The sequence below is a fragment of the Pristiophorus japonicus genome, chromosome 15, assembly GCF_044704955.1.
Source record: "Pristiophorus japonicus isolate sPriJap1 chromosome 15, sPriJap1.hap1, whole genome shotgun sequence".
Classification (NCBI taxonomy): domain Eukaryota; kingdom Metazoa; phylum Chordata; class Chondrichthyes; family Pristiophoridae; genus Pristiophorus; species Pristiophorus japonicus.
The window spans coordinates 149,423,013-149,450,922 of record NC_091991.1 but is presented as its reverse complement, the minus strand read 5'-3'; the positions used below and the strand labels follow the sequence as shown (position 1 = coordinate 149,450,922).

Here is a 27,910-nt window from a genome sequence, read left to right as displayed (position 1 = left end):
CACAGGACTACATGCATGCTAAAAAACAGAAGCAGTATACTATAGACAGGGCTAGGCGATCCCACAGTCAACGAATCAGATCAATGCTCTGCAGTCCTGCCACATCCAGTTGTAAATGGTGATGAACAATTAAACAAGGGAGGAGGAGGTTCCATGAATATCCCCATCCTCAATGATGATGGAGTCCAGCATGTGAGTGCAAAGGACAAGGCTGAATGCTTGCAACCAACTTCAGCCAGAAGTGCTGAGTGAATGATCCATATCGGCCTCCTCCTGAGGCCACCACAATCACAGAAGCCAGTCTTCAGCCAATTCGATCCACTCCACGTGATATCAAGAAGCGGCTGAGTGCACTGGATACAACAAAGGCTATGGGCCCTGACAATATCCTGGCTGCCGTGCTGAAGACTTGTGCTCCTGAACTAGCCGCGCCTCTAGCCAAGCTATTCCAGTACAGCCACAACACTGACATCTATCCGAAAATGTGGAAAACTGCCCAGATATATCCCATCCACAAAAAGGACAAATCCAATCCGGCCAATTATCGCCCCATCAGTCTATTCTCAATCATCAGCAAAGAGAAGGAAAGTGTCGTCGAACTGAGCTGAATTCCAGAGGGGAGGTGAGAGTGACTGCCCTTGACATCAAGACAGCATTTCACTGAGTATGGCATTAAGGAACCCTAGTAAAATTGAAGTCAATGGGAATTGGGGAAAACTTTCCACTGGCTGGGGTCATACCTAGCTCAAAGGAAGATGGTTGCAGTGGTTGGAGATCAATCATTACAGCCCCAGGACATCGCCTCAGGGGTTCCTCAGAGCAGTGTCCTCAGCTCAATGACCTGCTTCATCAATGATCTTCCCTCCATCATATGGTCAGAAGTGGGGATGTTTGCTGATGACTGCACAGTGTTCAGTGCCATTTGCAACTCCTCAGATAATGAAGCAATCTGTGGGCACATGCAGTAAGACCTAGACGACATTCAGGCTTCGGCTGATAAGTGGCAAGTAACATTCACGGCACAAAAGTGCCAGGCAATGACTATCCCTAACAAGCGAGAGTCTGGACACCACCTCTTAACATTTAACGGCATTACCATTGCCGAATCCCCCACCATCAACATCCTGGGGGTCACCATTGACCAGAAACAAAACTGGACCAGCCACATAAATACTGTGGAACAAGAACAGGTCAGAGTCTGAGCATTCTGTGGCGAGTATCTCACGTCCTAACTTCTCAAAGCCTTTCCACCATCTGCTAGGCACAAGTTAGGAGCATGATGGAACACTCTCCACTTGCCTGGACGAGTGCAGCCCCAGTGACACTCAAGAAGCTCAACACCATCCAGGATGAAACAGCCTGCTTGACTGGCACCCCATCCACCACCTTAAACATTCACTCCCTCCAACACCGGCGTACCGTGGCTGCAGTGTGTACCATCTACAAGATGTGCTGCAGCTACTCGCCAAGGCCTCTTCAGCAGCACCAAACCCGCGACCTCTATCACCTAGAAGGACAAGGGCAGCAGGTGCATGGGAGCACCATCACCTCCAATTTCCCCCCCAAGTTATACACCATCCTGACTTGGAAGTAGTATCACCGTTCCTTCATTGTTGCTGGGTCAAAATCCTGGAACTTCCTCCCTAACAGCACGGTGGGAGTACCTTCACCACACACGGACTGCAGCGGTTCAAGAAGGCAGCTCACTACCACCTTCTCAAGGGCAATTAGGGACGGGCAATAAATGCTGGCCTTGCCAGCGACGCTCACATCCCAAGGACAAATTTAAAAAAATGAATGGCCCGTAATTTGTGGTCAGCTGACCTCGAAGAAAGCTACCGATCTGTGACTAAAACTTTAGGTTTCACAATGTGTAATTGATTGTAGTGTTGTCAATACGGGATTTCTAGCGCAATGCAACCGTGACATCATCAAGCTATCTAAGCAACCAATCACAATGAAGACAGCAAATCAGGAAATGAAAAGCACTGATACAGAAAGCGATGATTTGGACATAAACATGGGGTTAAGATAGAAGCTGAAATATCAATGCCAAGTTTTCAAAAAATAAATTATTTTTTAACATCTAGTAATGTTTATCATAATGGAAAAAAACTGACATTCTGTAAATATAAAAATTAGTTTTTTGGGGCCAGGATGGTTGTTTAGCAGTAAATACGCAGTTGAACAAATTGTGCGTAGACCACCCCACTCAATGGGCTAACAATGGGTTGCATGATCAGCCATGATCATATTGAATGGTGGTGCAGGCTCGAAGAGCCGAATGGCCTACTCCTGCGCCTATTTTCTATGAAACCCCAGTTATACACCTATTCCATAAAGGCATAACATTAATGTGGTTTTTAACAGCGATATTAGCCCGGAAAAGCTCAAGTTTTCATCAGTTCCACAGATTTCACTGATTGGTGGCTATGGGCGGGGTGGGGAGGAGAGGAAGAGTCCACGGCGCAGCCTGAATCGGAGCAGTAAATGACTGACCACAACTTCAGGATTTCCACGCAAATGCGCTAATTGTGAAGTTACGCTCAGTTTCAGAGCAGTAATGATGGCGAACGCTGACAATTCACTATCATTACCCACCACACAATCCAGGCCGATGTGTCTCTCCAGATACGGACAGATCTCCAGTGTATTTTCAGCATGATCTGTTTCTATTTCAGATTTCCAATATTTGTAGGTTTTTGTTTTACACCACTTAAAGTTTTACATTATACAGAGACAACAACACTCCTCACTCACCATTTGTCAGAATCCAACTCAGGTGCAATGCCTGTTCAATATAAATCAAATCTGAATGACAGATCATTTCTCATTTTGGTCAGCAACTTAATTGATTTCCTGCGGTGTTGCTCACATTATGTGAAAAGTCAAATCTATTTGTCTCTCTGCTCATGCAACTGTTTATTTGTTTCATACTCTAATTCCTGTTTCCTCCTGTTTGTCTACCATCTTTTCTATCTCCTTCACTAAAACACAATAAAAACAGAAAATGCATTCCAAGCCAGGTTGACTTAAAACTCTGAATGTATCTGCTGACTGAAATAAAATGTAAAGATCAAATTAATTATAAAAACATATCGATCGCCTGGATGGGTTGGAGAGGAATTTTCCCAGATTTTTTTCTCCCTAAATTGGCCTAGGTTTTTATCTGGTTTTTGCCTCTCCCAGGAGATCACATGGCTCCGATTGGGGTGGAGTGTAGAATGTTTCAGTATAAGGGGTGTCGCAGTTATGCGAGGCAGACTGGTTGGGCTGGGTGCTCTTTTCCGTTCCGTCATTGTTCATAGGTTTATCTGTAACCTTTAGGACTGCTGACCAAGCGCCGTGTGGCTCTTTGTCGGCCGGCGCGGACACGATGGGCCGAAATGGCCTCCTTCTGCGCTGTAAATTTCTATGTTTCTATATGACATAGTTCTCATTAAAATGTACCTCAGCGTATACAAATGGGAAATAAATTTACAACTTTGATAAACATATTTTTGAAGAACATATAAAATGTTTAATTATTTAATTACCGTTTAATCACTTTAATCATTAATGCTTCCAACCTTCACATAGAGTCTGGCATAAGTGCACAATAAATTTAATAAAACTATTCCAAGAACATGAAAACAAGAAAAAAAATAGCTTTGCAAGGTTAGACAGAAAAAGATGATGGATAGCAGACACTTTTTTTAATACTATGGATTGAGGAATATAATCACTACAATTACAATGTGCCCAGATTAGGTTGTTTCTTCTTAATGTTTGACACTACCTAAAGGAAGTACAGGTACACAGATGCCTACATTCATTCAGCAATGTGGCATTGACTTTGATGCCCTGAACAGATAGTCTCTAAAGCTATAAAAAAAAGTCACAAACATGTCTTAAAAGCAATTGCATATCGACAATTGCACAAGCATAGTTGTTCTGGTATTGCTGCCAGTGTTCCAAATCTGGCTCAACGGTATAAATGAGGAGTGTTCAGAACAGAAAAAAACATATATTACATGTGGTTCAGCTGCCTTTACGGGACTTAGAGCAGGTGCAAATCTGCAGTATTTTAAGCTAACAACAGTTTAACCCATGTGTCATCTTGTTTGCATTTTACTGGCGACATCAGATTTTTTCACTGGGTTTGGGAGCTGTCAGTATCAATCTCATCAGATTAATTGATATATGAATCTGGAAGCTGTCAATCAGATCAGAGGGCAGACTGGAGCCTGGCAGAACCAATCATATATTATTTTCTCCCACTATTGGGTGTGTATAAATAGGTGGCAAAAACGTTTTAAGATGCGCTGATGATTTCTGAGAATCACAACTGCAGATCTGTAGAAGTACTATATGCATTCTGGGTTACCCTCAGTTAATCTTTGCATTCTCGAAGATCCTTGTAACACAGATAAAAGATTCACACATTCTCGTATAGTCAGGTATTTTTAATTAGATCACTGGTGTTATCCTGAGCTGGACTTGTCAAAGTGTCAGTACAACAGGACAATTACTGTGCTATGATTCTTGAGCAAGATACATTGGCCCTCTTGTATCTGAAAGAGCATTCCTTATAAAAATGTCAGTTATGTCCACCTAACAGGGCAGATGGGGCCTGAGTTTAACACCTGATCTGAAAGATAGCACCGCTGACAGTGCAGCACTCCATTAGCACTGCACTCAAGTGTTAGTCTACATTTGTGGCTCAAGTCTTTCGAGCAAGACTTGAACCCACAACCTTCTGATTTAGAGGCAAGAGTGCTTCCACTAAGCCACGACTAACACCTTTGCAGGTTGTTTTGTTTGGAGCTGGGATTCAGTGATGGGCCTCACTGTCCCATTTTCTACTCTGGGGCTGGGAGTGGGACTATCAGAAAAAGGGTGCAATCTGCGATGAAAATCTACCCCATGTTTTTAACATAAGAATTTTGTTAGCTAGGTAAGAATTTAGAAAGAATTTTGCAAAAAAAAAGTTGTTGATGTTATACAGTCATTCCCTGTACTTGCTTCATCATTGTTCTCCTTACTCAGTAGGTGGCGCTGTTTCTAGGCAATGCATATAGGGAGAGGAACATTTTTCATATTGATTTAATTTTCTGTATGGATTTTCTGATGTTAGATTTGTTGGGGAATTATGTAGCTTATCAAGTTGAAGAATGGCAGAAAATTAAACAGATATCTCTCCTTCTACCTCATTCAGCATTAATGGCACTTTGTCATATTGCTCCGTATTATCCACCTATTAACGCCATCATCAGAAATTATACCTCTTTTAAAAATAAGCACAGAACTACCATGTCATGTATGTACTTTTGGGATCACTTGGCACTTGATGGCGCCACTGTTGGAGGCCACAGCCCAATTATAAAAGGCCAGCCATTTTGTATATTAGTCACTTGGGCCTTAATAAAGCAGAGCCAAGGTCATACCTTTTGGAGTTAAACAGTACTCAGTCTAACAGTTATTGCATACACAACATTTGGCGACGAGGCAACAAGAACCTTTGCATGCAAAAATGAGCACAATTGGATTGTTGGAGCGATTTGTGGAAGGAGAAGATTGGACAGACTTTGTGAGCCGTTTGAGCCAGTTCTTCGTGGCCAACAAAATGGAGGAGGTCGGTGACGCAGATCGGCGCCGGGCGGTGTTCCTCATTGTTTGCGGTCCAAAAATTTATGGTCTGATAAAGAATCTACTCCTGCCTGTGAGTCCAACAGAGAAGACGAATGAAGAATTGTGTACACTTGTACAGGACCACCTTAAGCCAGATGAAGGCATCATCATCTCGAGATACAGATTTTATATGCACGTTCGCTCAGAGGGCCAGAATGCGGCGGAATTCGTTGCCGACCTGAGACGTCTAGCGGGACCGTGTAAGTTCAGGGCTGTGTTGGCAGACATGCTGCCGGACTTGTTTGTAATCGGCATCAACCACAAGGTGATCCTGCGTAAACTACTGGCGGTGGAGACGTTGGACTTGAACAGGGCCATCACGATCGCTCAGTCATGCATGACAACGGATAGAAGTCTAAAGCAGATATCAGTGAAAAATCGAAACTCGGCAAGTAATGTAAATATGATTGATTCGGCGTTCGGCAGAACGGCACATGGCAGGGCCTACCCGACTGCGTACGCGAAACCTGTGGCTGCCCAAAGTCCGCCAGCGGGAATGCATCCGATTTCTCCGTGTTGGCGTTGTGGGGGAGATCACTGGCACCAGCAGAGCCGATTTAAGCAATATAGTTGCAAAGGCTGTCTGAGAGTGGGGCATCTCCACCACAAGTGTCCGCAGATGAGCAAGCGTGCTGCGACACACCACATGGAGGATGATGGTCAGACTAGCGTGGATCCAGATACGCAATCCGAGATACCAGAGGAGGAAGTGTATGGACTGTACTCGTTCCTAACTAAGAACAAACCGACGATAATAATCAACGTGAAATTTAATGGGATGCCGGTATCGATGGAACTGGACACAGGACGAGTCAATCGATAATGAGCCAGAGGGCATTCTACAAGCTGTGGGACACCAAGGTTGTGAGGCCCAGGCTGAGTCCAGTCAATGCCAAGTTGTGCACGTACACCAAAGAACTCATAACGGTGATCGGCAGTGCCACAATTAAAGTGTTGTATGACGGTGCGGTTCACGAGTTACCGCTATGGATTGTCCCAGGCAATGGCCTAACGTTGTTTGGCAGGAACTGGCTTGAAAAAATCAGATGCGATTGGAACGACATCAAGGCTTTGTTGTCAAAGAAAGATACATGTGCCCAAGTACTGAGCAAGTTCCTCTGGCTGTTCGAACCAGGCATCGGCAACTTTACGGGAGCCAAGGTGCAGATCGACGTGGTCTCGGATGCAAAACCAGTCCATCATAAAGCTCGGGCAGTTCTGTATATGATGAGGGAGAAGGTCCAAATCGACTGGACAGACTCCAGCGTGAAGGGATCATATCACCGATTGAATTTAATGAATGGGCCAGCCCCATTGTTCCTGTGCTGAAAAGTGATGGCACAGTCAGAATCTGTGGAGACTACAAGGCTACGATCAACAGGGTTTTGAAACAGGATTAGTACCCATTACCGAAGACTGATGACTTGTTTACAATGCTAGCCGGGGGGGGAAGTCGTTCACCAAATTAGACTTGACGTCGGCCTACATGACACAGGAGCTGGTCGAGACGCTGAAGAGACTTACATGCATTACCACGCATAAAGGACTGTTTCTTTATCACAGGTGCCCTTTTGGAATTCGCTCGGCTGCAGCAATATTTCAGGGGAACATGGAGAGTCTACTGAAGTCCGTTCCCAGAACCGTCGTGTTCCAAGATGACATCCTGATCACAGGTCATAACTCTGAGGAACATCTGAACAACCTGGAAGAGGTTCTACATCATCTGGACAAAGTGGGACTCAGACTGAAACGCTCGAAGTGCGTCTTCATGGCACCAGAGGTCTAATTCCTGGGGAGGAAAATTGCTGCTGATGGCATCAGGCCCACGGACGTGAAAACCAAGGCCATCAAGAATGCACCCAAGCCACAGAATGTGACGGAGCTGCGTTCGTTCCTGGATCTACTCACTTCGGTAACTTCCTACCTAAATTGAGCACCTTATTCGAACCATTGCACATGCTGCTAAGAAAAGGCGACAACTGGGTGTGTGGTGCGTCTCAAAACAGAGCTTTTGAGAAAGCCATTAATCTGCTTTCCTCTAACAAGCTGCATTATGACCCATGTAAATGTTTAGTATTGGCCTGTGATGCTTCATCATATGGAATTGGTTGTGTACTCCAACAAGCTAATGAGTCGGGTAAACTTCAACCAGTCGCGTATGCTTCAAAAAGTTTGTTTAAAACGGAAAGAGCCTACAACATGGTAGAGAAAGAAGCACTAGCCTGTGTGTATGGGGTTAAAAAGATGCATCAGTACTGTTGTGTTCCTAACACAGATGAGACTGCACACAGGGAGGTTAAAGCAACAGTGACCTCAGTCTTTATTAAGACACTCCAGAGTGAGGAACAGGCCTTAGGGGCCGGCTTATATACAGTGCTCCCAAGGGATGCTAGGACCCTTTGGACTTCAGGGGATGCACTCGCTGGTGGCAGAACATGGGAGTGCATGCTTTACAGATACACAACATCACTCCCCCCCCTCCAAAGTCAAAGTGAAAACTATTTACAAGGTGAGGCGGTCGGGAGCCTTTCTTTTCCTGGTGGGCCGCCTCGGTACAAATGTCTGTTCTGGTGTGTTGGCTGTGCCCTCGCTGGGCTGGCGTGTTGTTGGCCCTGCAGGGCTGCTGGGTGAGCCTGGCCTTGCTGGGCTGTTGAGCGTGATGGGTTCGATTTCCTGGTCCAGGGTGGTGTCGTTGATCCTTTGGGTGTGTGTTGTGGGCTCCAAAAAGGTGGTGTCTGCTGTGGGTTGTTCAGGGCAGTCTGTGAACCGTAGCCTCGTTTGGTCCAGGTGCTTTCTGCAAATTTGTCCATTGTCTAGTTTGACGACAAACACCCTACTCCCTTCTTTAGCTATCACCGTGCCCGCGATCCACTTGGGACCATGTCCATAGTTTAGCACATACACAGGGTCATTCAGATCAATTTCCTGTGACACAGTGGTGCGACCATCGTTTACATTTTGTTGCTGCCGCCTGCTCTCTACCTGATCATGCAGGTTGGGGTGAATCAGCGACAGTCTGGTTTTAAGTGTCCTTTTCAAGAGTAGCTCAGCCGGGGGCACCCCTGTGAGCGAGTGGGGTCTCATGTGGTAGCTGAGCAGTACTCGGGACATGTGGGTTTGGAGGCCTTCTGTGATTCGTTTGAGGCTATGTTTGATTGTTTGTACTGCCCGCTCTGCCTGCCATTGGAGGCTGGTTTAAACGGGGCCGAGCTGACATGTTTGATCCCATTGCGGGTCATGAATTCTTTAAATTCGGCACTGGTGAAACATGGGCCGTTGTCACTGACCAGTATGTCAGGCAGGCCGTGGGTGGCAAACATGGCCCTCAGGCTTTCAATGGTGGCGGTGGTGGTGCTTCCCGACATTATTTCACCTTCAATCCATTTTGAAAAAGCATTCACCACCACCAGGAACATTTTACCGAGAAACGGGCCTGCATAGTCGACATGGATCCTTGACCATGGTCTGGAGGGACAGGACCACAAACTTAGTGGTGCCTCTCTGGGCGCATTGCTCAACTGAGCACAGACGCTGCATTGCCGTACACAGGACTCGAAGTCAGAGTCGATATCGCGCCACCACACGTGGGATCTGACTATCACTTTCATCATTACTATACCCGGGTGTGTGCTGTGGAGATCCGAGATGAACGTCTCCCTGCCCTTTTTGGGTAGCACTACGCGGTTACCCCACAACAGGCAGTCTGCCTGAATGGACAGCTCGTCCTTTTGCCGCTGGAACGGCTTGATTAGCTCTTGCATTTCAACGGGGATGCTGGCCCAGCTCCCATGCAGTACACAGTTTTTTACTAGGGCAGCAGAGGATCTTGGCTGGTCCAAGTCCTAATCTGGAGGGCCATGATGGGTGATTTATCATTTTCAAATGTTTCCATGACCATCAACAAGTCTGCGGGCTGTGCCACCATCAACAAGTTTGCAGGCTGCGCCATTTCCACCCCAGTGGTGGGCAATGGTAGCTGACTGAGAGCATCCGCACAGTTCTCGGTGCCTGGCCTGTGGCGGATGGTAGTTATACGCTGATAGCGCGAGTGCCCACCTTTGTATGCGGGCTGAGGCATGAGTATTTATCACCTTGTTTTCAGCGAACAGGGATATGAGGGGCTTGTGATCGGTTTCCAGCTCAAATTTGAGGCCAAACAGTTACTGATGCATTTTCTTTACCCCAAACACACACGCTAATGCCTCTTTTGCAATCATGCTGTAGGTCCTCTTGGCCTTAGACAATCTCCTGGAGACATAGCCGACAGGTTGCAACTTCCCTGCAACGTTAGCTTGTTGTAATACACACCCGACTCCGTACGACGATGCATCACATGCTAGCACAAGTCTTTTACACGGGTTATACAACACAAGCAGCTTGTTGGAGCATAAAATGTTTCTGGCTTTCTCAAAAGCAATTAGTTGTTTTTTTTCCCATACCCAGTTCTCACCTTTACGCAATTATACATGTACGAGCTCTAAGAGGGTGCTTAACCCCGATAGGAAGTTACCAAAATAGTTGAGGAGTCCCAGGAACGACTGCAGCTCCGTGACATTCTGTGGCCTGGGTGCGTACCTGATAGCCTCTGTCTTGGCGTCTGTGGGCCGAATGCCGTCCGCCGCGATCTTTCTCCCCAAAAACTCCACTTCTGTTGCCATGAAGATGCATTTCGACCTCTTCAGCCGCAACCCTACGCGATCCAGTCGCTGGAGGACCTCCTCCAGGTTTTGTAGGTGCACGACGGTGTCCCGACCCGTGACCAATATGTTGTCCTGAAAAACCACCGTGCGTGGTACCGACTTGAGTAGGCTCTCCATGTTTCTCTGGAAGATCGCTGCAGCCGAACGAATTCCAAACGGGCATCTGTTGTAGATGAACAGTCCCTTGTGCGTGTTGATGCAGGTGAGGCCCTTCGAAGACTCCTCCAGCTCCTGCATCATGTAGGCCGAAGTCAGGTCGAGCTTGGTGAACGTCTTGCCTCCTGCCAGCGTCGCAAATAGGTCGTCTGCCTTCGGTAGCGGGTATTGGTCCTGTAGCGAGAAACGATTAATAGTTACTTTATAATCGCCGCAATCCTGCCCATGCCATCACTTTTGAGTACTGGAACAATCGGGTTGGCCCACTCGCTGAATTCCACTGGGGAGATGATGCCCTCGCGTTGCAGCCTGTCCAGCTCGATTTCCAATCTCTCCCTCATCATGTGAGATACCGCTCGTGCCTTGTGGTGAATGGGTCGTGCCTCTGGGACCAAGTGGATCCGCACCTTTGCCCCGGAAAAGTTTCCAATGCCTGGCTCAAAAAGGGAAGGAAATTTTTTAAGAACCTGGGTACATGAGGCCTCATCGACATGTGACGCGCTCGGATGTCATCCCAGTTCCAGCGGATTTTGGCCAGCTAGCTCCTTCCAAGCAGTGTGGGGCCATCGCCCGGGACAATCCAGAGTGGCAGTTCGTGCACCATGCCCTCGTAGGTGACCTTGACCATGGCACTGCCCAGGACAGTGATAAGCTCTTTGGTGTATGTTCTCAGTTTCGTGTGGATGGGGGCTCAGGTCTGGTCTGAGTGCCTTGTTGCACCACAGTCTCTCAAACATCTTTTTACTCATGATGGATTGGCTGGCGCCAGTGTCCAATTCCATGGCTACGGGTAAGCCATTCAATTTTACATTTAGCATTATAGGTGGACATTTCCTTGTGTATTTCAGCATCTGCCTCCTCTCTCTGAGGCTCGAAATTGCTTTGATCCACCATGGACCGATCTTCCTCTGCCACGTGGTGGTTAGCAGGTTTTGCAGAGCTTGCAGCTCGTCTGCAAGCTTGTTGGAGGTGCCCCATTGTTCCACAGCTCTTGCAAACATACCCTTTGAAGTGGCATGAATAGGCTGAATGGAAGCCTCCACAACGCCAACGAGGTGTGAATTGTCTTGTATTCATCCTTTGTTGTGGACTCTGAGTCATCTGGGTCACCTGAGGCCTGCTGGCAGTTGCAGATTCGTGGTTTTTGCCCTGTACATTTCTGCTCACAGTTCCCGTTAATTTATGAACATTGCTAGCACTTGTGTGCTGAGAGATTTGTTTGGTGTTATCACTGGTGGACATAAACGCCTGTGCTATTGCAATGGCTTTACTGAGGGTCGGTGTCTCTACAGTCGAAAGTTTTCGTAGGATGGTCTCGTGGCCTTTGCCCAGTGCAAAAAAGTCTCTGAGCATTTGCTCCAGGTAGCCATCAAACTCACATTGTCCTGCAAGTTGCCTTAGCTCGGCGACATAGCTCGCCACTTCCTGACCTTCAGATCGCTGGCACGTGTAGAACCGATACCTCGCTATCAGCACGCTCTCCCTCGGGTTAAGATGCTCCCGAATCAGTGTACACAGCTCCTCATTTGACTTATCTGTGGGTTTCATCGGAGCCAGAAGATTCTTCATGAGGCTGTAGGTCGGTGCCCCGCAGACCGTGAGGAGGACCGCTCTCCTTTTTGCAGCGCTTCTTTCTCCATCCAGCTCGTTGGCTACAAAGTACTGGTCTAGCCGTTCGACATAGACTTCCCAGTCCTCACCCTCCGAGAACTTCTGCAGGATGCCCACAGTTTTCTGCATCTTTGCGTTGGATTTGTATACTCGTCGCCAGTTGTCGTGTTCCTAACACAGATGAGACTGCACACAGGGAGGTTAAAGTAACAGTGACCTCAGTCTTTATTAAGACACTCCAGAGTGAGGAACAGGCCTTAGGGGCCGGCTTATATACAGTGCTCCCAAGGGATGCTGGAATTGACTCTGAGCTGGAATCATGTGTGCATCAGTGCAACACTTGCATGCAGCTCAGCAAAGCACCAGCGGAATCGCTGCTGAGTCTGTGGTTGTGACCGTCGAAACCATGGTCCAGGATCCACATAGACTTTGCAGGTCCCTTTAGTTGTGGTGGATGCATAGTCGAAGTGGATAGAGTGTATAATCATGTCATCCAGCCCATCTGCTTTGAGTGCTGTTGAGGGGGATGACTCATCAGGAGTGGGCAGCAGCAGCCAAGTTCATGGCACCGTGGCTGGCTCTGTTGCACAGGAGGGCAGGAAAAAGAGTGGGCGAGCGATAGTGATAGGGGATTCAATTGTAAGGGGAATAGATAGGCGTTTCTGCGGCCGCAACCGAGACTCCAGGATGGTATGTTGCCTCCCTGGTGCAAGGGTCAAGGATGTCTCGGAGCGGGTGCAGGACATTCTAAAAAGGGAGGGAGAACAGCCAGTTGTCGTGGTGCACGTTGGTACCAATGACATAGGTAAAAAAAGGGATGAGTTCCTACGAAATGAATTTAAGGAGCTAGGAGCTAAATTAAAAAGTAGGACCTCAAAAGTAGTAATCTCGGGATTGCTACCAGTGCCACGTGCTAGTCAGAGTAGGAATCGCAGGATAGCTCAGATGAATACGTGGCTTGAGCAATGGTGCAGCAGGGAGGGATTCAAATTCCTGGGGCATTGGAACCGGTTCTGGGGGAGGTGGGACCAGTACAATCCGGACGGTCTGCACCTGGGCAGAATCGGAACCAATGTCCTCGGGGGAGTGTTTGCTAGTGCTGTTGGGGAGGAGCTAAACTAATATGGCAGGGGGATGGGAACCAATGCAGGGAGATAGAGGGAAACAAAAAGGAGGCAAAAACAAAAGACAGAAAGGAGATGAGGAAAAGTGGAGGGCAGAGAAACCCAAGGCAAAGAACAAAAAGGGCCATTGTACAGCAAAATTCTAAAAGGGCAGAGGGTGTTAAAAAAACAAGCCTAAAGGCTTTGTGTCTTAATGCAAGGAGTATCCGCAATAAGGTGGATGAATTAACTGTGCAAATAGATGTTAACAAATATGATGTGATTGGGATTACGGAGACGTGGCTCCAGGATGAGCAGGGCTGGGAACTCAACATCCAGGGGTATTCAACATTCAGGAAGGATAGAATAAAAGGAAAAGGAGGTGGGGTAGCATTGCTGGTTAAGGAGGAGATTAAGGCAATAGTTAGGAAGGACATTAGCTTGGATGATGTGGAATCTATATGGGTAGAGCTGCAGAACACCAAAGGGCAAAAAACGTTAGTGGGAGTTGTGTACAGACCTCCAAACAGTAGTAGTGATGTTGGGGAGGGCATCAAACAGGAAATTAGGGGTGCGTGCAATAAAGGTGCAGCAGTTATAATGGGTGACTTTAATATGCACATAGATTGGGCTAACCAAACTGGAAGCAATACGGTGGAGGAGGATTTTCTGGAGTGCATAAGGGATGGTTTTTTAGACCAATATGTCGAGGAACCAACTAGGGGGGAGGCCATCTTAGACTGGGTGTTATGTAATGAGAAAGGATTAATTAGCAATCTCGTTGTGCGAGGCCCCTTGGGGAAGAGTGACCATAATATGGTGGAATTCTGCATTAGGATGGAGAATGAAACAGTTAATTCAGAGACCATGGTCCAGAACTTAAAGAAGGCTAACTTTGAAGGTATGAGGCGTGAATTGGCTGAGATGGATTGGCGAATGATACTTAAGGGGTTGACTGTGGATGGGCAATGGCAGACATTTAGAGACCGCATGGATGAACTACAACAATTGTACATTCCTGTCTGGCATAGAAATAAAAAAGGGAAGGTGGCTCAACCGTGGCTATCAAGGGAAATCAGGGATAGTATTAAAGCCAAGGAAGTGGCATACAAATTGGCCAGAAATAGCAGCGAACCTGGGGACTGGGAGAAATTTAGAACTCAGCAGAGGAGGACAAAGGGTTTGATTAGGGCAGGGAAAATGGAGTATGAGAAGAAGCTTGCAGGGAACATTAAGACGGATTGCAAAAGTTTCTATAGATATGTAAAGAGAAAAAGGTTAGTAAAGACAAATGTAGGTCCCCTGCAGTCAGAATCAGGGGAAGTCATAACGGGGAACAAAGAAATGGCGGACCAATTGAACAAGTACTTTGGTTCGGTATTCACGAAGGAGGACACGAACAACCTTCCGGTTATAAAAGGGGTCGGGGGGTCTAGTAAGGAGGAGGAACTGAGGGAAATCCTTATTAGCCGGGAAATTGTGTTGGGGAAATTGATGGGATTGAAGGCCGATAAATCCCCAGGGCCTGATGGACTGCATCCCAGAGTACTTAAGGAGGTGGCCTTGGAAATAGTGGATGCGTTGACAGTCATTTTCCAACATTCCATTGACTCTGGATCAGTTCCTATGGAGTGGAGGGTAGCCAATGTAACCCCACTTTTTAAAAAAGGAGGGAGAGAGAAAACAGGGAATTATAGACCGGTCAGCCTGACATCGGTAGTGGGTAAAATGATGGAATCAATTATTAAGGATGTCATAGCAGTGCATTTGGAAAGAGGTGACATGATAGGTCCAAGTCAGCATGGATTTGTGAAAGGGAAATCATGCTTGACAAATCTTCTGGAATTTTTTGAGGATGTTTCCAGTAGAGTGGATAAGGGAGAACCAGTTGATGTGGTATATTTGGACTTTCAGAAGGCGTTCGACAAGGTCCCACACAAGAGATTGATGTGCAAAGTTAGAGCACATGGGATTGGGGGTAGTGTACTGACATGGATTGAGAACTGGTTGTCAGACAGGAAGCAAAGAGTAGGAGTAAATGGGTACTTTTCAGAATGGCAGGCAGTGACTAGTGGGGTACCGCAAGGTTCTGTGCTGGGGCCCCAGCTGTTTACACTGTACATTAATGATTTAGATGAGGGGATTAAATGTAGTATCTCCAAATTTGCGGATGACACTAAGTTGGGTGGCAGTGTGAGCTGCGAGGAGGATGCTGTGAGGCTGCAGAGCGACTTGGATAGGTTAGGTGAGTGGGCAAATGCATGGCAGATGAAGTATAATGTGGATAAATGTGAGGTTATCCACTTTGGTGGTAAAAACAGAGAGACAGACTATTATCTGAATGGTGACAGATTAGGAAAAGGGGAGGTGCAAAGAGACCTGGGTGTCATGGTACATCAGTCATTGAAGGTTGGCATGCAGGTGCAGCAGGCGGTTAAGAAAGCAAATGGCATGTTGGCCTTCATAGCAAGGGGATTTGAGTACAGGGGCAGGGAGGTGTTGCTACAGTTGTACAGGGCATTGGTGAGGCCACACCTGGAGTATTGTGTACAGTTTTGGTCTCCTAACCTGAGGAAGGACATTCTTGCTATTGAGGGAGTGCAGCGAAGGTTCACCAGACTGATTCCCGGGATGGCGGGACTGACCTATCAAGAAAGACTGGATCAACTGGGCTTGTATTCACTGGAGTTCAGAAGAATGAGAGGGGACCTCATAGAAACATATAAAATTCTGACGGGGTTAGACAGGTTAGATGCAGGAAGAATGTTCCCAATGTTGGGGAAGTCCAGAACCAGGGGTCACAGTCTAAGGATAAGGGGTAAGCCATTTAGGACCGAGATGCGGAGGAACTTCTTCACCCAGAGAGTGGTGAACCTGTGGAATTCTCTACCACAGAAAGTTGTTGAGGCCAATTCACTAAATATATTCAAAAAGGAGTTAGATGAGGTCCTTACTGCTAGGGGGATCAAGGGGTATGGCGAGAAAGCAGGAATGGGGTACTGAAGTTGAATGTTCAGCCATGAACTCATTGAATGGCGGTGCAGGCTAGAAGGGCCGAATGGCCTACTCCTGCACCTATTTTCTATGTTTCTATGTTTCTATCTACAGCTACATTGAGAATCTCAGTGTCATGTTCGTGACACATGATCTGCATGACATCGTTGTTACCAACAACGGATCGTGCTTTACCAGTCAGGAGTTTCAAGAGTTCATGAAATTCAATGGTATCAAACATGTAAGGTCAGCAGCGTTCAAACCTGCATCCAATGGGCAAGCAGAACGTGCTGTCCAAATTATAAAGCAGAGTATGAAGCAAGTAACTCAAGGGTCCCTGCAGACCCGCCTGTCATGCATACTGCGGAGTTACTGGACAAGACCACACTTACCGAGGTCTCGCCTGCTGAACTAATAATGAAGAGAGGTCTGAGGACCAAGCTATCTCTTGTACACCCTGACTTGAATAATCATGTTGAATATAGAAGACAAAGTCAGCAAGGGTATCACGATCGTGCAGCTGAGTCACGCGATATTTCTGTAAATGATCCTGTATATGTTCTGAATTATGGTCAGGGTCCCAAGTGGATCGCTGGTACTGTCATGGCCAAGGACGGCAACAGAGTATTTATTGTCAAGCTCAAAAATGGGCAAACATGCAGGAAGCATATGGATCAGACAAAGCTGTGGCACACAGATGAACCGGAACAGAAACTCGGAGGAAGAGACAATCAACGACCAACCAACCTACCCTCAGTCATCAGAGGACTCAGTGGTCATCAGTGAATCGGGACTTTCAATCACTGATATGTTCAATGAAAATGGACTTTCAATCCCTGACATTGTCACTCCCACCAGGTCAGCCACGCAGCCACCAGTCACAACAGAATCTGAACACTCCCCCAAGGCTGGAGGTCAACCCGGGAGCGTAAAACACCAGACCGTCTCAATTTGTAAAAGACTGTTAATATCTCAGAGGAGGGTATTGTCATGTATGTACTTTTGGGAGCACTAGCCACTAGATGGTGTCACTGCTGGAGGCCATTGGGCTGCATGCACATGTGTGCAGCCCAAGTATAAAAGGCCAGCCATTTTGTATATTAGTCACTTTGGGCCTTAATAAAGCAGAGCCAAGGTCATACCTCTTGGAGTTAAACAGTACCCAGTCTAACAGTTATTGCATACACAACATACCAGATTATGCAAAATTAGTATATATTTGTCAATTTCAAGGTAATTCATAAAAAACACTCATTGTTCAAAAGCCCCCAAAATCCTATTATACTAAGTCCTATTTTACATGAGCTGCACAGATTTTCAATGCTGACTGATCAGTTTACTGTGGCATTGTACATAGGGTGTGAAGACCAAGTATAGTATTCAGGTGAAAGAGGCTTACAGGATAATTGAACCATGGTGCAGACATAGTGCAGACTCTATTTTAATATCCTACGTTCTGAACTTATTTTTATATATTTTGACAAACCTTACAGCAATTTGGGAAGCTGATAGAGTTGGATACAGCACAGGAGTTTTTCTGAAATACAGGCTGAGGAGCTGGGAGACACAAGGCTGGAGCATGACAGCACCATCACTGGCAGGAGGATGTATTTACAATGTGATGGGTTTACATTGGCAGTCATTCTAAATGCAGGCGCAATAATTTACAGGGCAGTAGTTTGCAAGGACAGAAAGGTCAAAGGTGGGCTTTTTGAGGAGGGGAGTGATGACGATGGATTTGAAAGGGAGGGGGACAGTACCTGAGGGAAGCATTTACAATATCAGCTAGCATGGGGGCCAGGAAGGGAAGTTGGGTGGTCAGTAATTTAGTGGGGATAGGGTCGAGAGAGCAGGAAGTTTAATAAAACCGTAGGGAGACACTGGGCTGTCATCAAAATAAATCTAACAAAAGTGGCCCCTTTTAGAGGAGCACACCTAATAATGAACTAAACCGTAAAACAAAGGAAACAACAACAGCTTTTATTTATACAGCGCCTTTAACATAGTAAAATGTCCCAAAGCGCTTCACAGCAGTGTTATAAAACAAAACAGATAAATTTGACACCGAGCCACATTTGAAGAAATTACGGCAGATGACCAAAAGCTTGGTCAGAGGTAGGTTTTAAGGCGGGTCTTAAAGGAGGAAAGAGAGGTAGAGCGGCAGAGAGGTTTAGGGAGGGAGTCCCAGAGCTTGGGGCCCAGGCGGCTGAAGGCACAGCCACCAATGGTTGAGCAGTTATAATCAGGGATGCTCAAGGGGCAGAATGTGAAGAGCGCAGACATCTCATGGGATTGTGAAGTTGAAAGAAATTACAGAGATAGGGAGGGATGAGACCATGGAGAGAATTGTAAACAAGGATGAGAATTTTGAAATCGAGGCGTTACTTAACCAGGAGCCAACTTAAGTCAGCGAACACAGAGATGATGGCGAATCGGGACGGTGCAATTTAGGACACGGGCTGCCAAGTTTTGGATGACCTCAAATTTACGTAGCGTAGAATGTGGGAGGCCAGCCAGCAGCGTGTTGGAGTAGTCAAGTCTAGAGGTAACAAAAGCATGGATGAGGGTTTCAGCAGCAGATGAGCTGAGGCAGGGGCAGAGGCCGGGGCGGACAATGTTATGGAGGTGGAAATAGGCACTTTTAGTTATGCCGCCGTTATGTGGCCGGAAGCTCACTTCAGGGTCAAATGTAACACCTAGGTTGCTAACAGGCTGATTTAGAAGCTTTGCGAACAGAAAGTCCCCCACCAACCTGACCCTGCCACACAGCACTGCCACCCCACCCCCCCCCCCACCACCGGTCATCAAAATCCACAGCGCGGCCCTTGGACAATGTGGACCACTTTCCATACCTTGTGAGCCTAATATCAGCAAGGGCAGACATCAATGACGAGGTCCAACACCGCCACCAGCAGCTTTCGGTCGCCCGAGGAAGAGAGTGTTCGATGACCAGGCCCTCAAATCTGGCACCAAGCTTACGGTCTACAGGGCTGTAGTAATACCCACCCTCCTGTATGGCTCAAAGACATGGACCACATACAGTAGACACCTCAAATCGCTGGAGAAATACTGCCAATGATGTCTCCACAAATCTCCTGAAAGGATAGACGCACTAACATCAGTGTTCTTGATCAGGCCAACATCCCCAGCATTGAAGCACTGACCACACTCGACCAGCTCCGTTGGGCCGGCCACATTGTCCGCATGCCTGACACAAAACTCCCAAAGCAAGCGCTCTACTCGAAACTCCTACACGGCAAGCAATCCCCAGGTGGACAGAGGAAACTTTTCAAGGACACCCTCAAAGCCTCCTTAATAAAGTGCAACATCCCCACCGACACCTGGGAATCCCTGGCCAAAGACCGCCCTAAGTGGAGGAAGAGCATCCGGGAGGACGCTGAGCACCTCAGAAAACATGCGCAGGCAGTGGAAGGAGCGTGCGGCAAACCAGATGTCCCACCCACGCTTTCCTTCAACGACTGTCCGATCTGTGACAGACTGTAATTCCCGTATTGGATTGTTCAGCCCCCTGAGAACTCACTTTGAGAGTGGCAGCAAGTCTTCTTTGATTTCAAGGGACTGCCTATGATGATGATGATGATTAGCCTCAGATAGATGATAAGGAGAGGGATGGAGTCTAAAATTAAATAATAATATTACATCTAGTGTGTATGTGTGTGCCTGGACTTTAATCTTGATGAGCAATATTCAGTGTGAGTGATGCTGGTGGCTGAGTTCCAGTTGAGTGATAATAACCACCTGTTTGTTGTGTTCACCGGAAGTGAGTGTGAATCGAGGGTTAAAGTGCAAAGGTTGAAGGTGGCGGTGCTGTTCCGGTGCGGAGGGTTTGTCTGGGCCCGGGCTTTGCAACCATGGAGATCACCCGGCAGAGTAAGTGTGCGAGAGGCGAGCCTGACTCCTCGTGAAGCACCGGTAGCGGGCCCACAAGGGCGGTGATGGCGGGATGGATTGAAGCCCGGACGCTGGGCCATTATGGAGCTGCCGCTTCATTCTCGGCGAAGGCCCGGGTTAGCGGGGTAAAGTGTTGGATGAATGCACGGCAGGTCCGGCTCCCAGTAACCAGTGTGTTGGGCGCGGGGGCTGCGGAGCGGAACCCATTCACAGGGCTCGGTGCAATAACCTGCAGCACATCTGCATGCTGCTTGTGAAACTAGTTTTGCCCAGTAAAATCACGATGAAATAAAATACTGCAAAGAGCAAGTGGCACATTTTTTATTAAACGTTTCCATCATCTTCAGATCAACTGGATAGTAATTATAAGAGATCATTTTATGTCCCTTTAATACGACTATACAAAGGACGATTGTTGGTACTGGCTTAAAGCTTCATTACATCTTTATTCCTACTGAAAAAGAAAGACTTGCATTTATGTAGCATCTTTCATAGCCTCAGGCTGTCCCGAAGCACTTTACAGCCCCTTAAGTAATTTTTGAAATCTATTCACTGTTGTAATGTAGGAAAATCTGTAATATAATTAATCAGGTAATGTCTTCTCTGTGCCCTTTCCAAGGATTCTGAGTTTTTCTTGTGATAGTTTGTTTTATTGAAATGTGCATGTAGAATGTTTAATATTTCTACTGTGAATAATTGTTAGGTGAGTGGGCAGATGCAGTATAATGTGGATAAATGTGAGGCTATCCACTTTGGTGGCAAAAAGTGGAAGGCAGAATATTATCTGAATGGTGGCAGATTAGGAAAAGGGGAGGTGCAACGAGACCTGGGTGTCATGGTTCATCAGTCATTGAAAGTTGGCATGCAGGTACAGCAGGTGGTGAAGAAGGCAAATGATATGTTGGCCTTCACAGCTAGGGGATTTGAGTATAGGAGCAGGGAGGTCTTGCAGCAGTTGTACAGGGCCTTGGTGAGGCCTCACCTGGAATATTGTGTTTAGTTTTGGTCTGCTAATCTGAGGAAGGACATTCTTGCTATTGAGGGAGTGCAGCGAAGGTTCACCAGACTGATTCCAGGGATGGCTGGGCTGTCGTATAAGGAGAGACTGGATCAACTGGGCCTTTATTCACTGGTGTTTAGAAGGATGAGAGGGGATCTCATAGAAACATCTAAGATTCTGACAGGACTGGACAGGTTAGATGCAGGAAGAATGTTCTCGATGTTGGGGAAGTCCAGAACCAGGGGACATAGTCTTAGGATAAGGGGTAGGCCATTTAGGACTGAGATGAGGAGAAACTTCTTCACTCAGAGAGTTGTTGGCCTGTGGAATTCCCTGCCGCAGAGAGTTGTTGATGCCAGTTCATTGGATATATTCAAGAGGGAGTTAGATATGGCCCTTATGGTTAAGAGGATCAAGGGGTATGGAGAGAAAGCGAGAAAGGGGTACTGAGGGAATGATCAGCTATGATCTTATTGAATGGTGGTGCAGGCTCGAAGGGCCGAATGGCCTACTCCTGCACCTATTTTCTGTGTTTCTATGTTTCAAAACATTTTTGGATGGTTTTTGAAAACATGGAATCTTAAGTTTATTAAGTCAAAAGTACTGCTGTGCCATCTTTCAATATAGCAGCTTTTCTGAGTTTTGTTCCACTGCTGTGTACTGTGTAACCCTCACCCATGTTCAGTGTTTTTCTGTGCTATGAAAAGTATAATGCTGACCCTCATTTTTGAGAAGGCTAAACCCTTTTTAATTCAATGTATGTTGAGTAAGAAAGGAAGAAATGGCTTTAACACATGAAATGAAAAGGTGAATGGGGTTCAGTGTGAAAGAAAGACATGCATTTATATAGCATCTTTGATAATCTCAGGATGGCCTAAAGTGCTTTACAGACAATATTAAGTGTACTCATTGTTGTAATGTTGGAAATATGGCAGCTGATTTGTGCACAGCAAGGTCCCACAAACAACAAGGAGATAATGACTGGATAATCTGTATGTTGGTTGAGGGACAAATATTGGCCAAGACACTGGGGAGAACTCCCCTACTCTTTGAAATAGTGCCGTGGAGTCTTTTACGTCCACCTGAGAGGACAGACAGGACCTCGGTTTAATGTTTTGTCAGAAAGATGGCACCTCTGACAGTGCAGCATTGTGTCAGCTGTAGCTCAGTGCGTAGCACTCTCGCATCTGAGTCAGAAGGTTGTGGGTTCAAGTCCCACTCTAGGGACTTGAGCACAAAAATCTAGGCTAACACTCCAGTGCAGTACTGAGGGAGTGCTGCCCTTTCAGAGCTGCTGTCTTTCGAATGAGATGTTAAGCCAAGGCCCTGTCTGCTTTCCCAGGTGGAAGTAAAAGATGCTATGGCACTATTTCGAAGAAGAGCGTGGGAATTATCTCCAGTGTCCTGGCCAATATTTATCCCTCAACCAACATAACAAAAAATGGATTATCTGGTCATTATCACATTGCTCTTTGTGGGAGCTTGCTGTGTGCAAATTGGTTGCCGCATTTCCCACATTACAATAGAGATCACATGCTAAAGGTACTTCATTGGCGCTAAAACACTTTGAGATGTCTGATGGTCTTGAATGGTGCTATATAAATGCAAGACTTTTTTTTTCTTTAGTATTCTCTCAGTAATCCACTAGTGTGTGCTCCAGTCCCTGGAGTAGGACTTAAACCCACGACCATCTGTTTCAGAGATAAGAATGCTACCAACCCGGCTGACACCTTAACGTTTACTCAATTGCTTTTTTTTTTCCAAGCATAATATTATGGTAAAAATGAGCAGGTTGGGACTGATCTGGTAAATTGGAGTCAAGTTTTATTTTTTCTTTCCCCTGGCATATTGTTAAAATGATGAGATCAAATTCCCAGCTTTCTTTGATCAAATTGGTATGATGTTCTTGGGGCTCTACTTTACTTGAAATATTCTGTTGATATTGGGAGCAGCTTGACAGAACATGAGTTGGCCATTCATGTGCTGTTAATGGTACTGAAAACTTAGCAAGGTGCCCTGTAACAGGTTGAGCCAGCAATTGATCTGATTGTTCCATTTGTTTGGTGCTTATTCTCATTGTGCAGCTAAGATTTGCAATGCTGTGCCAGCTAATGTAATGCCAAATAAACTTACTGATGACTTTTGGAAAGTAGTGCAGAGTTGGTGATTGGAGGTGGTTATGACTTGTTAATTATCTTTTAAAGGGTATACTGCCATTTGTAAAGAATAGACTGTTCCCTTTTAACTGATGAGTTTCCTGTGTTACCCTCACTTATGTATGATGCCCAATCGAATAAAAAATACTGTATAGTACAATTCAAAGACACTTTAAAAAAAAAAAAATTGAAATAGGGTGTTATCTTAATTGTTAGAAGAATAATTAATTTCATCTGGAAAAGAAAACGCTGAGGGTGACCTGAACTCTTTATGATTATGAAAGGGTTTGATCGGGTAGATGTGGAGAAGATGATTCCACTTGGCAGGAGACAATAACTAGGGGCTGTAAATATTAGATAATTACTAATAAATCCATTAGGGAATTCAAGAGAAACTTCTTTACCCAGAGAGTGGTTAGAATGTGGAACTTTTACCACAAGGAGTCGCTAAGGTGACTAGCATAGATGCATTGAAGGGGAAGTTAGATAAGCATACGAGGGAGAAAGGAATAGAAGGATATGTTGATGGGGTTAGATGAAGGTTTGGAGGAGGCTGGTATGGAGCGTAAACACAGACATGGACCTGTTTGGCCGAATGGCCTGTATGTGCCGTAAATACTTTGTAATACTGTATAATATATAATTGTGGTTTTTCAACAGATTTTAAGGAGCGGCTAAACCTAATATATGAAGCTATTGAAGAAGCTGATTTTCTAGCAATTGATGGGGAATTTTCAGGTATTGATAGAATGACCCATAGTAATGTAAAGCCTCTTGCATTCATCATTTTTTTTGGAAAGATATCTGTTTTGGGAAGAATGAAAATGAATAATTTTCAAATCAGATCCTTAAACCGGCATCGGATGCTATAGTAACATATATGGGCTGAAGGACTTGAAATTTTTCTGACATTCCTATTTTTATTAGATTAAACTGTCTGTAGATAAATTCAAAATTATTTATTTGTAACTTTAATTTGTAGCTGCAGGTTTTAACATGCAGCTGAAGCGCTGTTGAGCAGAGATGACGATGATCTGGACAAAGTCACTGGTCCATTGTAACCGCACTTTTTTAAAAAAGGAGGGAGAGAAAACAGGGAATTATAGACCGGTTAGCCTGACATCGGTAGTGGGGAAAATGTTGGAATTAATTATTAAAGATGTAATAGCAGTGCATTTGGAAAGCAGTGACAGGATCGGTCCAAGTCAGCATGGATTTATGAAAGGGAAATCATGCTTGACAAATCTTCTAGAATTTTTTGAGGACGTAACTAGTAGCGTGGATAAGGGAGAACCAGTGAATGTGGTGTATTTGGACTTTCAAAAGGCTTTTGACAAGGTCCCACACAAGAGATTAGTGTGCAAAATTAAGGCAAATGGTATTGGGGGTAATGTATTGAAGTGGATAGAGAACTGGCTGGCAGACAGGAAGCAGAGAGTCGGGATAAACTGGTCCTTTTCAGAATGGCAGTGACTAGTGGGGTACAGCAAGGGTCAGTGTTGGGACCCCAGCTATTTACAATATACATTAATGATTTAGACGAAGGAATTGAATGTAATATCTCCAAGTTTGCAGATGACACTAAGCTGGGTTGCAGTGCGAGCTGCGAGGAGGATGCTAGGAGGCTGCAGGGGGGACTTGGACAGGTTAGGTGAATGGGAAAATGCATGGCAGAGGCAGTATAATGTGGATAAGTGTGAGGTTATCCACTTTGGTTGCAAAAACAGGAAGGCAGATTATTATCTGAATGGTGACAGATTAGTAAAAGGGGAGGTGCAACAAGACCTGGGTGTCGTGGTACATCAGTTATTGAAAGTTGGCATGCAGGTACAGCAGGCAGGAAACATAGAAAATAGTTGCAGGAGTAGGCCATTCGGCCCTTCGAGCCTGCATCGCCATTCAATAAGATCATGGCTGATCATTCCCTCAGTACCCCTTTCCTGCTTTCTCGCCATACCCCTTGATCTCTTTAGCCGTAGGGCCATATCCAAATCCCTCTTGAATACATCTAACAACTCTCTGCAACAGGGAATTCCACAGGTTAACAACTCTGAGTGAAGAAGTTTCTCCTCATCTCAGTCCCCTTATCGTAAGACTATATCCCCTGGTTCTGGACTTCCCCAACATCGGGAACATTCTTCCTGCATTTCACCTGTCCAGTCCAGTCAGAATCTTATACGTTTCTATGAGATTCCCCTCTCATCCTTCTAAACTCCAGTGAATAAAGGTCCAGATGATCCAGTCTCCCCTCATATGTCAGTCCAGCCATCCCTGGAATCAGTCTGGTGAACCTTCGCTGCACTCCCTCAATAGCAAGAACATCCTTCCTCAGATTGGGAGACCAAAACTGAACACAATATTCCAGGTGAGGCCTCACCAAGGCCCTGTACAACTGCAGTAAGACCTCCCTGCTCCTATACTCAAATCCCCCAGCTATGAAGGCCAACATACCATTTGCCTTCTTCACTGCCTGCTGTACCTGCATGCCAACTTTCAATGATTGATGAACCATGACACCCAGATCTCGTTGCACCTCCTCTTTTCCTAATCTGTCGCCATTCAGATGATAATTTGCCTTCGTGTTTTTGCCCCCAAAATGAATAACCTCACATTTATCCACATTATACTGCATCTGCCATGCATTTGCCCACTCACCTAACCTGTCCAAGTCACCATGCAGCCTCTTAGCATCCTCCTCACAACTCACACCCCCACCCAGTTTAGTGTCATCTGCAAACTTGGAGATATTACACTCAATTCCTTCATCTAAATCGATAATGTATATTGTAAAGAGCTGGGGTCCCAGCACTGAGCCCTGAGGCACTCCACTAGTCACTGCCTGCCATTCTGAAAAGGGCCCGTTTATCCCGACTCTCTGCTTCCTGTCTGCCAACCAATTCTCTATCCACGTCAGCACATTACCCCCAATACCATGTGTTTTGATTTTGCATGCCAATCTCTTGTGCGGGACCTTGTCAAAAGCCATTTGAAAGTCCAAATGCACCACATCCACTGGTTCTCCCTTGTCCACTCTGCTAGTTATATGCTCAAAAAATTCCAGAAGATTTGTCAAGCATGATTTCCCTTTCATAAATCCACGCTGACTTGGACCGATCCTGTCACTGCTTTCCAAATGCGCTGCTATTTCATCCTTAATGATTGATTCTAACATTTTCCCCACTACTGATGTCAGGCTAACCGGTCCATAATTACCTGTTTTCTCTCTCACACTCCTTTTTAAAAAAAGTGCTGTTACATTAGCTACCCTCCAGGCCATAGGAACTGATCCAGAGCCAATAGACGGTTGAAAAATGATCACCAATGCATCCACTATTTCTAGGGCCACTTCCTTATGTACTCTGGGATGCAGACTAATAGGCCCTGGGGATTTATCAGCCTTCAATCCCATCAATTTCCGTAACGCAATTTCCCGCCTAATAAGGATATCCTTCAGTTTTTCCTTCTCACTAGACCCACTGTCTTCTAGTACATCCGAAAGGTTATTTGTGTCTTCCTTCGTGAAGACAGAACCGAAGTATTTGTTCAATTGGTCTGCCATTTCTTTGTTCCCCATTATAAATTCACCTGAATCCAACTGCAAGGGACCTATGTTAGCTAAGGGGATTTGAGTATAGGAACAGGGAGGTCTTACTGCAGTTGCACAAGGCATTGATGAGATCACACCTTGAGTATTGTGTGCAGTTTTAGTCTCCTAATCTGAGGAAGGACATTCTTGCTATTGAGGGAGTGCAGCGAAGGTTCACTGGGATGTCAGGACTGACATATGAAGAAAGACTGGATCGACTAGGCTTATATTCACTGGAGTTTAGAAGAATGAGAGGGGATCTCATAGAAATATGTAAAATTCTACCAGGATTGGACAGGTTAGATGCAGGAAGAATGTTCCCGATGTTGGGAAGTCCAGAACCAGGGGTCACAGTCTGGGGATAAGAGGTAAGCCATTTAGGACTGAGATGAGGAGAAACTTCTTCATTCAGAGAATTGTGAATCTGTGGAATTGTCCACCACAGAAAGTTGTTGAGGCCAGTTCGTTAGATACACTCAAAAGGGAGTTAGATGTGGCCCTTACGGCTAAAGGGATCAAGGGGTATGCAGGAATCAGCCATGATATTGAATGGTGGTGCAGGCTCGAAGGGCCGAATGGCTACTTCTGCACCTACTTTCTATGTTTCCATTCCTTTACTCTAACTTGTATGCAAAAATGTTGGAGGAAGTTTGCAAAAAGCCTCTGGGGTAAGCATTTTGTAGGTGGAAGTGTATTGCAGGTGTATGTGTTGATGCTGCAGTGTAGCCATTGGATTTGCCTGAATTCTATTGTTGGTTACAATGGTGATTTCAGCAAGATACTTACCAGCAACTGGGATCCAAGGAGATGAAAGCTAGCAAATAAGAGAGAGGAGAATATAGAGAAAATAAGAAGGAAACAACCTTGGATCCATAGTTGCTGTCATATCTGCAGCACTTGGGGCAATTTGAGGTAGGTTTGAAGCCATAGTGAGCAGGTTTGGGCAGAGGTTTTGCTGTTGCTTTGCTTTGCTATGAGAAGTAAAGTTTAAGCTAATGAATTGTAAGACCCTGGCTGAGAGC

At 45.8% G+C, this 27,910-nt stretch overlaps 2 protein-coding genes across 5 annotated transcripts in view; one reads left to right on the top strand and one right to left on the bottom strand.

The window, feature by feature from the left end:
- Positions 1–27,910, bottom strand: part of cops3 (COP9 signalosome subunit 3) — a 283,931-nt gene that overhangs the window by 100,118 nt on the left and 155,903 nt on the right. The gene's annotated exons all lie outside the window — the stretch shown is intronic.
- parn (poly(A)-specific ribonuclease (deadenylation nuclease)) overlaps positions 20,027–27,910 on the top strand; it is a 160,146-nt gene continuing 152,262 nt past the window's right edge. For all 4 annotated transcript variants that reach the window (XM_070901094.1, XM_070901095.1, XM_070901092.1 and 1 more), the window contains exons 1-2: positions 20,027–20,125; positions 23,963–24,040. In XM_070901094.1, coding sequence (XP_070757195.1) covers positions 20,107–20,125; positions 23,963–24,040 — 97 coding nt within the window. In that variant the 5' untranslated portion in view covers positions 20,027–20,106. The remainder of the gene's footprint in view (positions 20,126–23,962; positions 24,041–27,910) is intronic.